Below are 16,181 nucleotides of genomic sequence, written 5' to 3'. Positions count from 1 at the left end.
GGTGTAATTTTCTTTTTCCTTTTCATCGCTGTGACGTTTTTTGTGATGTGGATGTGATGGAAAGCGCTAGGAAAAATACTCCGGAGTGTTTGGGCATTGTGGAGAGGATGAAGAATGAGAAACTGACTAGAAGAGTGTTTATGAGTCAGGTGGAGGGGGAGACCGAGAGTGAGATGGAGGGATGCGTGGAAAGATATATGAGAGTAGTGTAAGTTGGAGGGAGGGCAGCCAAATGGCAAAGGAGAGGGTGACATGGGGACGATTTTGTTTGTAACCTCCCTTATAGGATTAAGACGTAGTTAGGTAGGGAGAGAGAGAGAGAGAGAGAGAGAGAGAGATCTATTGGAGAGGCAATGGCCTTAACAAACCACGTCACTGCCATACAAGGTGCTTCATAACCCTGCACCTCCACTCCGCTGGGTGATTTCTCGTGTGTTGCGGGGACGGCCTAGTCAACGTTATTAATGTCTAACCTACATCATTTATTCATTTCCTACTTCCACTGCCACACCCACACCCACACCAGCAGACTGAGCCCGCAACACGTAAAACACCTATGGCTGAATTTGTCCTTTACGCTGTTTAACTTGGCCTAAAATTGTCATCTTTCCACCATGAATGCTGAGTTGTAACAAGGGGTTAACATTAGAATACGATGCTAGTCACGAAGAAGCGCTGCGCAAAGGATATAGAGCCGTAACATTTTCGGCCACTGAGTAACTTAAATAATACATAAAGACAGTAAGCTACAGAAGGGGGAAAACTGGGCCAAGTTAAGGTGAAAGGAGTATAGCAACTTAATTCAGCTGAGGTTGGGTCATAGGAGCGTGAGTGTTACTACCGCCACACACTCATGGTGGGGACAACTCTAGGGAGCATTACAGCAGAGGCCACACCATTGTATTTACTGGAGTGATAGATGAAAAGTTGAAGGGGTCGATAGATAGTCTGGCGGGTGGATGGTATGAGCAGATAGATAATTATAAAGTTAACATGATAATTTAGGAAGTTAGCCTGATAGATAGACCATACTGACTGAAATGGTAGATGCAGGATAGATATAAAGAGATAGATAGATGGAACTACAAAGGAGGAAAATAAGTTGACCGATAGATTGCATGTCAGAATGATGGATAGATACAGGATTGATTTATTGGCAGATAGATAGACCAAAGGAGATGGATGGATGGAATATTGACGGAAAAGCTGTTGGGTAAGACTGATAAGTGTGTTGAGAGAGAGAGAGAGAAAGAGAGAGAGAGAGAGAGAGAGATGGTGAAATGCGAACCTTGTGTGAGTGGAGGTACGGAAAGTTAGTAGAGAGAGAGAGAGAGAGAGAGAGAGAGGACAAAGAGTGACTGTTAGTAGGCACGCAGACTTAGCTTAATGAGACCTCCACACGGTAGGTAGGTAGACTGGTAGGTAGGTAGGTATAGGTAGGTAGGTATGGAGGGAGATAATTATAGGTTGGTAGGCAAGTATACAGATAGTTGTACAGTATGGGTTATGGACGGTGGGTAGGTAGGTAGGTAGGTAGGTAGATGTTGAAGCAGATTAATAGGTAAGTAGATAGATGTATATATTACATGGAAGTGAGAACGGTAGGTAAGTAGGTAGGTAGGTCGGTTGAATGGTAGGTAGGTAGGAAGGTGCCTATTACGTGGTAGGTGCTGGTAAGCTGGTAGGTAGGAAAGGGCGCACTTAGGTGGTTGGTAGGTAGGTAGGTAGGAAAGTGCGCAGTCGGGTGGGTAGGTGGGTAGGTAAGTCGGTATGTTGGTAGATAGGAAAGTGCGCAGTCGGGGGTGTAGGTAGGTAGGTAGGTAGGAAGGAAAGTGCGCAGTCGGGGGTGTAGGTAGGTAGGTAGGTAGGAAGGAAAGTGCGCAGTCGGGGGTGTAGGTAGGTAGGTAGGTAGTAAGTGGTTGGAATGATAACAGGCATTTTAAAGCAGATGGAGTGGTAGGTAGGGTGTGTGGGTTGGTACGGTAGGTATGCAGGGGGCCTGGTTTGTAGGTAGGAAGGTAAGTAGTTAGGCTGGTAGGTAGGTAGGTAGTTTGGTTGGTTGGTAGGTAGGTAGGCAAGTTGATTGGTTGGTTGATCGGTAGGTAGGTAGGTGAGTAAGTAAGTAGGGAGTTAGAGTCGGTAGTAAAATAGATAGGTACGTTAAGGAGTCAGGTGGTAGGTAGACAAGTAGAGAGGTACGTAAGTAGTTAGGTGGTAAGTAGGTAGGTTGGTAGGTAGGGCGTCAGTATTAAAGTGGATGGATAATTGGCTTCACTGATAGAGACCAGGTAGGCAGCGGGGGGGGGGGTTGGTAGACAGGTAGGTGTGACGATAGAGGGTTGCTCGGTAAGTAGGATGGTAGGTAAGTAGGTGGATATTACGGTGCTGTTCGCTGACAAATATGTAAGTAGGTAGGTAGGAAGGTATATGAATAAGAGTATGTAGGTAGGCAGATGAATATGTTGGTAAGTAGGTGGGTAGGCAGATGAATACGAGTATGTAGGTAGGCAGATGAATTTGTAGGCAGGTAGGCAGGCAGATGATCACGAGTATGTAGGTAGGCAGATGAATATGTGAGTAGGTAGGTGGGTAGGCATATGAATACGAGTTTGTAGGTAGGCAGATGAATATGTAAATAGGTAGGTAGATAGGTAGGCAGATGATCACGAGTACGTAGATTGGCAGTTGAATATGTAAGTAGGAAGGTAGGCAGGTAGGGTTTCGGGAGGGTTCTTTGATGATAGGCAGGTAGGTAGGTAGATAGGCAGGTGGGTAGGTAGGTGAGTGTGCAGAATTAGCGGTAGATATCTTTGGCAGGTAGGGAGGTAGGTAGAGTTCTGCACCGGGAATATACAGTGTGATTCATATATAACCCAGCCCATGTCTCACATATTAGGAAGGCGGCTCAGCGTTGTCTGTTATTCTATATTACTTTTTGCCTCTTATAGTCCTTTCTTATGGGTTTTCGTGGCTGTTATTTCGTTCCTTGATAGCGTGGTATTATACTCTTTTTACTCTAACTTGGCCTAAAATTGACATCTCTCAATCTTGAAGGCTGAAGTGTAAACATGGATTACTACGAGATTATGATGCTAGTCACGAAGAAGTGCTATGAGAATAAACTTGATTCGTAGTATTGTGTTTTTCTGCCTCTGAACTTCTTGAAGAAAGCTGCAAAGGGAGAAATATCTAGGCCAAGTTAAAGTGAAGAGTAATGTTATAAAGCAGCCAAAATACCTTCGTTCCGCACACCAGCAGCCTGAGCCGTCCCTGCAACACACGAGGCATGAGAGCGCTATGTATGGACGACCTGTTTGTATGGGACGGTACTTAGAGCAGTTCTGAACACTCTCTCTCTCTCTCTCTCTCTCTCTCTCTCTCTCTCTCTCTCTCTCTCTCTCTCTCTCTCTCTCTCTCTCTCTCGAACGTGAGAAAGGTGACACTTGTTTGGTACGGTAGTGCTATGGTTTTTGCTGACTGCATATTGTAACGTTTGATGCAGGCGAACCACACCTAGTAGTAGTAGTAGTAGTAGTAATAGTGGTTGTAGTAGTAGTAGTAATAGCAGCAGTAGTAGTAGGCCAGGATCATCTAAAATGTAAACCCGCTGGACCCTTAGTTGAAGGTGCCTATTCCCTACAGTTCACCAGTCCACTGTAGTACGTAGTAGTAGTAGTAAGTAGCAGTAGTAGTAGTAGCAACAGCAGCAGTAGTAGTAGTAGGAGTAATAGTAGGAGTAGTAGTTGGTGCAGCAATAGTAACTAGTACTAGTAATAGTAGTAGTAGAAGTAGTAGTACCGGTAGTTGTTGTAGTTATAGTAGCCCCAGGTTCTCTTGAAACGTGAACCCAGTGGAGGACAGGTTAAAGGTGCCGTCTCCTGCCGTCCACCATACTACTTCTGAGGGATAGGGAAGTACCTGAAGGATGTTTGTATAACCAGGTAGTGGAGGCAAAGGTGGAGTAAGTAGGATATGGTAGCATGAAGTGGTAGGTGCGGGCGCTCACCATCCACTCACTCGATGTAGGGCTGCTTTCGGGTACCTACCCTTTCCTCTCGTCCCTCCTTTCCTTCCTTCCTCTTCTGTCTTTCATTACTTCATTCTTTCCTCGTCCTTCTGCCTGCGGGTGACTTTACTCTCCCTATTTTGTCTTACTTTCCTTCATTCTTACATCTTCCTTCTGCCTGTGGGTGACTCTACACTGAGTGAAAAGCCAAATGGTTTCCTGTACACCAGAAAACCATTCACTACGCTGGGTGGTAACCATATAACCAAATTTTGGCGCCTGGTGGTTTAGTGCTGCAATCGGATTGAGCCGGTGAAGGTTTATATCCAAGGGGTGGTTGGGGTTATTGCTCAAGTAATGCCACTCAGGGAGGCTGGTCACCCTCATCTTAAATGTCAGGACCAACATGCCTAGCCCCGGGCTTCTACGCTGCTTATGGGACAACGTAGGATTGGATGATGGATGGATGGATGAAAAAACCATCGTGCTGAGAGGAGAGATAAATAGATATATACATACATACAGATATACGTACACATACATGCTTATATTCGTGCATAGGTAGGTGGATAGATAAATAATAGACGGGACTAATTTGTGAAAAGGTAGGTCGGTAGATATGGGTTAACATATTGTGTTGATCGATGGGTTGATAGGACTGGTGAAGACAAACAGAGATTGTGAAGATAGAGTGATGGGGAGATTAGAGAGAGAGAGAGAGAGAGTTCCGAAAGACAAGCGCCAAGACAGGTACGAACCTTAATGCCACACCCAAGGGAGAGAGAGAGAGAGAGAGATTAGAGAGTATTTTTCAGTTCCCCTTCATTTCCTTGGGTCTCTTTTCTTCTTTCCCATCCGTGACCTCGGTGGGAAAGGAAATGTGTGCGTGTGAGAGAGAGAGAGAGAGAGAGAGAGAGAGAGAGGAGGTGAGGTGGAGGAATGGTGGACAGAAATAGAAAGGATAGAAGAGAGAGGGGGAATGTTGCATGGAAATAGAGGCGATAGTAGGGGAGAGAGAGAGAGAGAGAGAGAGAGAGAGAGAGAGAGAGAGAGAGAGAGAGGTGGGAGGGAGGGAGTGCGCAAGATTTGGAGTATTGATCTGAATGTGGGAGGGGTGAGGGGGGTGGGGGGAGGGGGAGCGAGTGGGATGAAATAGGGGAAGGGGAGGGAGGAAGAGGGATTGGGATGCGAGAGAGAGAGAGAGAGAGAGAGAGAGAGAGAGAGAGAGGGAGCTTGCCTGACCTCTTTTCACCCTTTATTTCGCCTCCCATTTCTCATCTTCTTCCCTCCTTCCTCGCCTCTCCTTTACCTCCTCGTCCTCCTCCTCCTCCTCCTCCTCCTTTCCCTTCCTGACCCTCATTCCTCACCCATTCCTCCACATTTTCCTCTCCCCTCCCTTCTTTCCTTCCTCATTCCTCCTCTTCCTCCCTCCTCGTCACTGCTTCCGCGGTTCTCTCCTCCTCTCCCCACTTCCTGGCATTCTCCTCCCTCTTTCCATCTCTTCTCTCCCCTCCACTTCCTCCCCTTCCATCCCTTCTCGTCATTTTCTTTCCTTCATTTCCTTCTCACGCCTCGATTCTTTTTTTTCTGTTTTCTACCCTGATATCCGTTTTCTTTTTATTTTCCCAACTCTCTCTCTCTCTCTCTCTCTCTCTCTCTCTCTCTCTCTCTCTCTCTCTCTCTCTCTCAGGCGGCTTACTTAATCTTGCAGTTGTTTAATATACTTAGTGAATTACATCATACGTTATCAGCTAAAGTGAGTAACAGTGAGCAAGTGTTGCCCCAAGTGGGTCGCTGAGAGAGAAAGAGAGAGAGAGAGAGAGAGAGAGAGAGAGAAGTAGTAGTAGTAGTAGTTGGAGGAGGAGGAAGTTGAATAGTCTGGAAAGTAGAGACTTGTTTGACAGGAGTAGTAAATAGAGAGAGAGAGAGAGAGGTTGATTGAGCTTGTGTTGATTTTGATTGTAGTAATTGTGGTAGTTAGAGTATTTTTTATGGTTACTGTGTTGGTAGTGGTAGTTGTGGTTGTTGTTTTTCTTAATGGTTGTAGTTGTGGTTGGTGATGGTGGTAGCTGTGGTTTTTCTGGTTCTGGCTATGGTTGTAGTGTTTGTGGTTGTGGTAGAGGTGGCCTAATTGTGGTAGTTGAGGTGCTTGTGGTTGATAATGGTGGTAGTTGTGGTTTTGTGGCTGGTAATGGTGGTAGTTTTTTGTGGTTGGTAAAGGTGGTAGTTGTGGTTGTGGTTGGTAAAGGTGGTAGTTGTGGTTGTGGTTGGTAATGATGGTAGTTGTGGTAGTGGTTGGTAATGGTGATAGTTGCCGTTTTTGTGGTTGGCAATGGTAGTAGTTGTAGCTGTTGAGGTTGGCAGTGGTGGTAGTTGTGGTTGGTAATGGTGGTAGTTGTGGTTGAAAATAGTGGTAGTTGTGGTTATGAGTGGAGTAATTTTGGTGGTGGTTTTGGTGATGGTGGTAGTTATGGTTGTGGTTGGTATAGTATTGGTATTTGTGGCGGTTGTGGTAATGTTGGTAGTTGTGTGTGGTAGTTGTGGTTGGGGTAATTGTGTTAGTGAGGCTGATGGTAGTGGATTTAGACGCGATTGTGGTTGTTGAGTCATTGGGAGGAAGAGTAAAGTGTTTGTGGCTAAGAGGTAGTAGTAGTAGAAGTGGTGGTGGTAGTAGTAGTAGTAGTAGTAGCAGTAGTAGTAGTTGCAACCCCTGGCTTTTATGGACGTGAACCGGAAGGGCTGCAAAAAACTGATACTGCAGTCCACCATCCGCCTTTTGGGAGGTGTGGTGGGGGGAGTTGAAGGACGTTTGTACATCCGGGCAGGTCCTCTGACTGGCTGCATCAGTGCCGCCACGTGAAGACATCCATATCTTGCGCCTCTGGGTATGCCAAGTACGGGAGAGAGGCGCCTTCATGCGGTGCCACAGATATAACAGGGCGGCTCGACTGCCTGGTTATACAAACGTCCCTCAGCTAACGCCCTGTGGTCCAAAAGGAGGATGGTGGACTGCAGAAGGGCAGCTTAAGCCTGCAGTTCACCGGGTTCACGATTGAGATGAACCTGGTGCCACAACAACAACATGGCTGTTTTTTGTAGGTTGCGAAGATTTCTCAACACCTGTTTCGTAACGATTTAGTTGTCACACTACATTTTACTAATCCATTTGTATGTTACTGATGCAAAGTGTGTTGATATTGAACAGGGATACATAGCATACGAGAGAGAGAGAGAGAGAGAGAGAGAGAGAGAGAGAGAGAGAGATGAAGCTGTCATTAACCTCTCCAGTGCATTATTCTCCAATTTTTTTTTTTTTTTTTTTTTTTTTTTTTTTTTTTTTTTTAGCAGACAGGAATTTGGAACTGGAATGGTTAGTGACAAAAAGGAAAAGAAACGCAAATGGCGTCATCAAAATATCAATGAAGAGTGAAAAAAGCTTAAGAAATAGAGGTGACTGTAATTCCTTCATTATTAAAAAATCACACCTTACCTGAATGTAGTTTGTCTGATGATTATACGAATGAAATAGAGGGTAATCTATAAGTAGACTAGAAACACCTGGTGGTATCGTAGGTGTTGGGATGGCTCAGTGTGCTGATGTGGGTGTGGCAGTGGGGGGTGAATGAATAATGCACAAATTGGAGAAATCACCCGACGGAGTGGAAGAGGAGCGTTATGTATGGACCACCCTGTATAGAGACTTATATTGGCCCGTTGTTGGAGTTATGTAAGGGATGAAGTTAGTTGTGTGTGTGGATTGTATTGTTCGTGTGTGTGTGTGTGTGTGTGTGTGTGTGTGTGTGTGTGTGTGTGTGTGTTCGTTCATTGTTAACCACCTTAATTATTTACCCATACTGTGTCTCTCTCCTGTCAAATGTAATGGTCCACGCAAAGCAGTATCAAACCATCCAGAAACACTTCCTTCTGATTTCGGTTTACCCCCGTCGCTCCACAACTGGCCTGTTATAGATCATTGACAGCGAGTAATTCCTCCCACTGGCCACTGCATTACGGTGGAAGGTGAACTGGGAGGTATTACGCAGGGAGTGATGGTGTGTCGAAAAGCCTAGTAACTAGCCTTGCACAACACTCTCAGGCGGGGAACTTAGCCACATGTACACAAAACCCATTCCTTCTTTTAGGATTAAGTTTCCAGCACACACACACACACACACACACACACACACACACACACACACACACACACACACACACACACACACACACACACACACACAGATAGATAAATAGATATGGCTGTGATAGAGATATACACATAGATACTGTAATATTTTCTTGTCAACTCGAACGCTATGGGCGGCCATCTTGGAGTGATGTAAACAGACGGCCGGAGAGGTATCTGATCCTCTTGAGGGCTTAGGCGGGGTACCTTCTCTTCCTCTTGATCCTCCTACACGCAGAGGTATGGGCGGGGAAGGAGGGAGAAGGCAAGAGGAAAGAGGTATGGGCGGGGAAGGAGGGAGAAGGCAAGAGGAAAGAGGTATGGGCAGGAAGGAAGGAAGAGAAAAGAGGCTGGGATGAAAAGAGGAGAGTAAGGATTGGCTGTAAGGAGGAAAGGAATAAGAAACAGAAGTTCAAGGATGTTAGAAGTAGGAGGGAGGGAGGGAGAGAGAGAGAGAGAGAGAGAGAGAGTAAGGTCGTGAAGAAGTGCAATGGAAAGGACTTAAAGTCATCGTACAGTCTTATTGTGCCGCTGAATTACGTGAAATACGGAGCAGAAGTACGAATATCTTGGCCAGGTTAAGGTGAAAGAACCAGAGAAACACATCAGTCCAGTGACCCTTTCATGTAGGAATAAACACACGAATATGATTCTGATCACAAGGAAGTGCTATGGAAAAGATGTGATGTCGTAGTATCGTCTCATTCTGCTATTGAGCTACGGGAAATACGATGCTTAGTTTTAGTGAACGAACAGAAGCAACCTATTCTTGTATTATGTATTTCTGTGTCTGTATGTATGTATTTGTGTCTGTATGTATTTCTGTCTATGTATTTCTTTGTCTATGTATGTATGTATAGGTTAGGTATGTGTATCCCTACCCCTCAGCACCCTCTGCCTTGCATAGTGAATGAGTGAGTGAGTGACACAGTGAGGGACATACACTTTATTTGGCTTTCCTTCTGGATGCAGCAGAAAGGCTTATATGGGCAAAAATGGAAGAGACGAAGACAGTGGCTAGGGGAAAACAGAGAAATTTGGGTAGGAAGAGAGAATGAAGAAACAGGAAGGGAGGATGGAAGAAAACACACGAAGAGGAAGAGGATGACTAAGAAGGCAAATAGAGGAAAATGCTGAAATTTGAAGATGAGGAAAAGACAGTGGAATGATAAAGGATGAGAGGAAAGAGAGGAAGACGTGGAAGAGACGGATAGGGAAATGAAGGGTTAATGAGTGGAAGTGAAGGGAAGATAGGAAGAAGGTATGAATGAATGGAGAGGAAACTAGGAAGAGGGTACGAAGGAAAGGAGAGGAATATTGGATGAAGTTAAGAAGGAAGGCTGAAATGGTTAGGAGGGAAAGAAGGATGGCTGGAGGAGGACAGGAAGGAAAGAAGGAAGATTGGAAGAGGTTAGGAAGGTAAGAAGGAAGATTTGAAGAGGTTAGGAAGGAAAGAAGGAAGATCTGAAGAGGTTAGGAAGGAAAGAAGGAAGATTGGAAGAGGTTAGGAAGGAAAGAAGGAAGATTTGAAGAGGTTAGGAAGGAAAGAAGGAAGATTGGAAGAGGTTAGGAAGGAAAGAAGGAAGATTTGAAGAGGTTAGGAAGGAAAGAAGGAAGATTTGAAGAGATTAAGAAGGAAAGAAGGATGATTGGAAGAGGTTAGGAAGGAAAGAAGGATGATTGGAAGAGGTTAGGAAAGGTGAAAGGAATATTGAAATAGGTTAAGAAGGAAGGACAGAAAGAAAGAATGGGAGATGTTACAAAGATTGAAGGAGGGTAGGAAGGAAGGAGAGAATATTGGAAGAAGTTAAGAAGACTGGAGGAAGATTAGGAAGGAGGGAGAGGAGGGGAGGAAGGAAAAAATATTGGTAAACAGAAAAGTTGTTAAATCAGAAGATAAAACAGTTTAGGCCCCACTTGGACCCTGAACATTTGTGAATGGAGAGGGAGTACAGATGTGAGTGTATATACAGCGAAGTGTGTGTGTGTGTGTGTGTGTGTGTGTGTGTGCGTGTGTGTGTGAGAGAGAGGGAAGGAGGGAGGGAAGAAGCGCGGTTAGGTGTTGGAGAGGTAAAGGAAGGGGAAGGAAGGTAGGGAGGGAGGGAGGGAAAGGAGGTGGGTTGGATGAGGAAGGTGAAAGGTAGGGAGGGAGGTAAGAAATTGGGGAAGGAGTAGGGAAGGGGAGAGAAGGAAGGACAGGGAGGTAGGTAGGGAGGAAAGAAGCGAGGTTAGGCGCAGGAAAGGAGGAGGGAGGGAAGGGAGGAAAGAAAGGAGGAGGAGGAGAGCACTGGGGGTTAAGTATAGATAAAAAGATAACAATTTTTCCCAGCATTAAATATAAGACTGGCGAAGGAGAGGAGGAACGAGTAAGGGTGAACAGTGAGCTAGATGAATGGATGGATCAAGATGGAAGAAAAATTGATGAAAAATGAGGAAAAGAAAGTGTGAATGAAAAGGAATTATATTTATGAAGGAGAGGGAACTAATGGAGAACTTAGAAGAGAGAGAGAGAGAGAGGGGGGGGATATTAAAGAGAGATGAAAGTAAGGAAATATGAGGAGGAAGAGAGAAATAAAGGGAGAAAGATAAGAGAGGCATTAGGAGAGAAAGAGGAAGGAAGAGGATGATGAAGGGAACATTCTCTCTCTCTCTCTCTCTCTCTCTCTCTCTCTCTCTCTCTCTCTCTCTCTCTCTCACACACACACACGTTTCCCATATGATTATAATCCCAGATTCTCTCTCTCTCTCTCTCTCTCTCTCTCTCTCTCTCTCTCTCTCTCCTGTCTTCTTCCTTTTTCTCTTTCCTACCTTTCCTCATCCCTCATTCCCAGTCTCTCGTAATTTCCTACCTTTATCTTTTCCTTTGTGTTTTCTTTCTCCCCATCCGTATAGCCTATCGCCTTCTCACTCTCTCTCCCTTCCATCGCCTCTTCTCTTCGCTTCTTCCCGCCTCTTCCATAATTCTTTTCCAGTTTGCCTTTCATTCCTATCATCGTCTTTTTTCCATACCATTCCAACTAATTCCTTTCTTCCCTGCCTTCATTCACACGCTTTCTCTCCATTCCTTTCGCCCATTCTCATTCTCTTCCCCTTGCCATCTTCATTCTCCGCCTCTTCACTCTTTCATCTCATTCTATTATCTAATTTTCTTCTTTATTTTTACATGCTTTCTCTTTTCCTTCCACTTTCCCACCCTCCTCTTCTCCTTTCCTTCCCTTCCTTTCCGTCATTCCCTTTCTTTTTTCTTTCCTCTTTTACATTGTCTAATTCTAGTTTTTCCCAAACATGGTCATTGTGTGTGTGTGTGTGTGTGTGTGTGTGTGTGTGTGTGTGTGTGTGTGTGTGTGTGTGTGTGTGTGTGTGTGTGTGTGTGTTCCTTTTCCTTCCTCCTCATCCTTCCTTCACTCTGCTTCATTCCCGATAATTCATTTCTGTCTTCCCATTTCTCCATCCTTCTCACGTTCTTTCTCTTTCCCTCTTTTCTCAATCTCCCCTTGCCCTTCCTTCCTTCCAATTCTTCCCTTCCCTCCTCCCTCTACCCTTCATTCCTTCCTTCTCTTCCGATTTTTCTGTTGTTCTTTATAATCGTTGATATTCCCATCATTCTCATTTTGTTTTCTTTCCTTCCCTTGACATATTAATTCCTTATCAATTTAATATCTCTCCCTGCCATCTTACCGTCTTGCCCTTCATTACTTCCATCGCAATCATCCCCTGGCTTTTCCTTCCGTCCTGCCTTCAAATGCATTGTCATCTCCCCCTTTCATTTTTACCCATCTGCTATACGCTCCATTTTATCCTTCCCATTTACTTCTTTTTCTTCCTTTCTTTCCTTCCTGTCATCATAGGCTTTCTACATATTTCTCAGCCATCTTCACGCTTGTATCCTTCATTCTTTCCTTCCCATTTATTTCTTTGTTTTAATCTTTTCCTTGCTTCCTTCCATTTTAGAGTTTATCCTCTTTCTCTTATCTTCCGTCTTCACTTCGCTTCCGTTCATTCTCTCCTTCCCATTTATTTCTTTGTCTTCCTCTTCGTCCTTCGCGCTTTCTCCTATCTCAACCCCATTATCCTTCGCAGTTATACCCGTTTCCTTTCTTTCCGTCAAATGCTTTCTCCCCTCTCCCTTTCACTTCCATCTTCACTCCTCTTCCCTTTATTTCTCCCTTCCCATCTGGCATCCAACAACCACCCAGTAACAACCATTAAAGGAAAGACTTCCCTACCCCTAACCCTTCAGCCGCCATCTTTGCTGACATCTGGCAACTCTTGTTACTCGTAGCGTTGTTGACCACATCACAGACTTACTATTATTGTATTTTGTACTAAGTTAATTATATTATGCGAGTGTTTTGTTTTTATTTTTTACAGCTACAATATATATTTTTGTCTGAGTGTATGGTATGTTTCTTTTCGAAATGTGACGGTTGGGAGAGTTCATGTTTTCTGTACTTTAAGTCTGATTATGGCGCAGTAGTCTTATGATTCTTAGCCCTTTTATAGATATGTATTCCACTGTAGACAACATTATAGACGAGAGTTACTTGGTGGTATTATAGGAGGGAATGTCGGGGAAAAAGTGGTGGGAGTGAAGCGTTTGGCGGGATCAGGAAGAGAAGAGGTAGGGGGCAATAGAGGGAAGAGTGAAGGTGATAGAGAGAGAGAGATGGTGGGTAGGCTAGGGGTTGAGGAGGAGGAAGACGAGTGAGAAGGAAGAGAGAGAAGGTAAGATATGTGGGTTAAAGGGGAGAGAGAGAGAGAAAACAAGGGATGGGTGGGAGGAGGATGTGGGAGAACAGATAGTGGATTTATTCCTTCCTTTTGCGTCGAAAAGAGGTCGGTGGACTGCAGGGGGCCAGCTGAAGCCTGCAGTCCACTGAGTTAACGTTCACGTGAGCTTCGGGTTGCTTTTGCTCCTGCAACTACCACCATCATTACTACTACTACTACAGGGTGACCCAGAAAAACCTCCCACATTTCAAAGGTAAATGAAAAGATAATGGTTAAAGATAATAGAAATATTATTTGCACACATGAAACTTCATTCAATAGTTTTTATTCATCATGTTTTAAAGATGACATCCTGCAAATGGTGGCCGTCATTGTCTATACACGCTTGGAGGCGATTTCTGAAGGCTGCCATGGCTCGACGGGTCATGTCGGGTGGACCAGCGGCTATCTCCTCCTGAATAGCAACCTTAAGGGCTTCAAGTGATTTAAGGTAACCCCACAGAAAAAAAATCACAAGGGGCGAGGTCAAGGGAACGGGCCGGCCACCCAACATACCACGCAACGAGATCACCCAATCTTGAAACATTTCCCTCAGCACTTGCAATGATCTTCGAGCTGTGTGTGCCGTAGCATAATCTTGCTGAAACCACATATCGAGTTCTTCAAGCTCAAGGTGTTCGAGTTGTGGCCTTAGAAAGTTGTCGAGCATATCAATGTAACGGTCAGAAGTTACGGTAATAGTTACACCATCCTCTTTTAAAAAATAAGGACCCACGATGCCAACATCGGCGGCCACAGCGATGGGGCTGCCTTAAATCACGAGTGTATACTGATCGACCTAAAACTCTTGAAGCCCTTAAGGTTGCTATTCAGCAGGAGATAGCCGCTGCTAACACCCGAGGTGACCCGTCGAGCCATGGCAGCCTTCAGAAATCGCCTCCAAGCTTGTACAGACAATGACGGCCACCATTTGGAGGATGTCATCTTTAACACACGATGAATAAAAACTGTATTGAATGAAGTTTTATGTGTGCAAATTTTGGTTATCTTTAACCATTATTTTCTCATTTATCTTTGAAATGTGGGTGGTTTTTCTGGGTCACCCTGTACCACCACCACCACTACTACTACTACTACTGGGACGAGTTTTCTCTACTGCTGCTGCTGTCCCCAGACTTATAGAATTGGAGGAGGTTGGATATAGCCTTAATTTACCCTTTCCTTTCAAGGCAGGCTCTTGTAAGCTGGGTCGAATCATCTGCAATTAGCAAGATAGGGAATACTAACGTCCTCGGGATGAAGCAGTGAGCAGTGGAAAAGGCGATAAGAAAGTACACACACACACACTTCAGGGAATGAGGTTTTAAGTTTATAATACTCCATTTACTCGAAACTGGCCCAAATTTGCCATCTGTCCATCTCGAATTTCGAATTGTAGCAAATGATTAACATTGGAATATGGTGCTAGTCACGAAGAAGTGCTATGGAAAGGGTATAGAGCCATAGTATTGTCTTAGTCTGCCACTGAGCAATGTGAAATAAGTTGCAAAAGGAAAATCTGGGCCGTGTTGAAATGAAAGTACTATTTACCCATCAGTCATTTTTTTATTTTTTACTTTTTTTTTATTTGCACGCTTTCACTCATCCTTCTTTCATTCTTCCCTTTTTCGTTTCCATTCTTTATTTCTCTTCCTTCTTCCATTATTCTTCCCTCTTCTCCCTTCTCTTTTCATTTTCTTTCTATTTTCCTCTTCATTCTCATTTTATTCTTTCTTTTTTCTCAGTTCTTTAATTATTTCTTTCGTCTTCCTTTATTCTCGCTTTCCCTCTCATTTCCATTCTTCTTCCTCATCCCTTTTTTCCCTGTCTTTCCCTCTTTCTTGCCTTTTCCCTTTTCCTTCCTACTTCCTTTTTTCCCTCCTGCTTTATCCCCTCTTCCCTCCTCTTTATTCCCCCTTCTTCTGTCTCCCAGTACTCTTCCTGCTGTGTTTCTTCCTCCCTCTCCTCCCTTTATTTTTCCTTCTCCCTTCTTTCACTTCCTGTTTCTCTCTTCATGCAGTCCTTTCTCTTCAGCAGTTTCTAGAGTGAAGTGCCTGAAGGGGTACAACAAGGAAGAAAGGTTGCTGGTGCTTTGAAAGCAGTGGTAAGAAACAGAGAAGTTAGCATGGAAGTAAAAAAGTCACTGCATGACAGTATTCTATTGTGATACCAACTCTGAGTATGGAAGTGAAGCTTGGACCTTGTTGGAAGGACACAAGTCAAGAGTGAGAGCAGTGAAAATGAGTTATTTGAGAGGAGCATGTGGAGTTACATGGAGAAACAGACTGACAAATGAGGAAGTGGAGGAGTGTTGTGGTGTGGATGTGAATGTGATAGAAAGCATGAGGAGAAATACATTGAGGTGGATTGGCCATGTGGAGAGGATGGAGAGATAGAGACTAATGAGGAGAGTGTACAGTATGTGAGTGAGATGGAGGGGGGGAGAGGAAGAGGAAGGCCAAGGATGAGATGGAGAGATGGAGTGGAAAGGTATATGAGAGAGGGGGGTGTGAGGTGGGAGCAGGGCAGCAAAATGGCAGAGTACAGGGCGACATGGGGGTGATTTGTTTGTGGCCACCCTTTTTGGGATTGGGGCATCTGACAATGGATTGATAGATAGACAGTCTGGAGGTAGCAAGAAAAAATAGAAATATGTAATCTTAGTGAAAGAATTAAATAGCTTGAAGTAAATATGGTAAATAAATAAAAGGGCAAGCTGCAGTGGGGACTTACTGTGTACTTCTTTTCCAGCTGCTGGGAGGTGCGCTGTTGGGCCTGTCGTTATGGGTGTACCTGGGTGTGTCGATGGCCCCCGTCACCAAGGACATACAAGGTTACAACTACGTGCTGTTTTTCTTGATGGGTGTGGGAGCAGTCATGTTTGTCATGGGTTTCCTCGGCTGCTGTGGTGCCTGCCAGGAGTCTCAGTGCATGTTGGCCACGGTAAGTCCCATAAAATTTACCTACCAGTTCATCGATTCATTTCTTTTGTGAAGGCTCTCTGCTACAAAAGTCTGTATGCCTCTCTTGCCTCTTTCACTGCTGGATTTATAGAAGTTTGCATGCAGCACAGTGGGCAGAGGTGCACATTATTATCCATAGATGGATGATGATATGCAAGTATGTATGAATCCAGCCATAAAAGAGGCAAGAGAAGTATATAGACTTTTATAGTTGATTGTACAGGCAGCCCTGATTATGAGTAAGGAATGTGTTGTAAAA

At 44.5% G+C, this 16,181-nt stretch overlaps 1 protein-coding gene across 1 annotated transcript in view; it reads left to right on the top strand.

Moving 5' to 3' along the window:
- The window catches only part of LOC145391051 (tetraspanin-1-like), a 127,760-nt gene that overhangs the window by 96,889 nt on the left and 14,690 nt on the right, over positions 1-16,181 (top strand). Inside the window, exon 2 of the mRNA XM_080265784.1 lies at positions 15,711-15,902. Coding sequence (XP_080121910.1) covers positions 15,711-15,902 — 192 coding nt within the window. The remainder of the gene's footprint in view (positions 1-15,710; positions 15,903-16,181) is intronic.

Source organism: Coenobita brevimanus, chromosome 16 (genome assembly GCF_032717465.1).
Source record: "Coenobita brevimanus isolate Jiangsu-jjx chromosome 16, ASM3271746v2, whole genome shotgun sequence".
In the NCBI taxonomy this organism is placed as follows: domain Eukaryota; kingdom Metazoa; phylum Arthropoda; class Malacostraca; order Decapoda; family Coenobitidae; genus Coenobita; species Coenobita brevimanus.
Note: the sequence above shows the minus strand (reverse complement) of the source record. Positions and strands in the feature narration are given on the sequence as shown.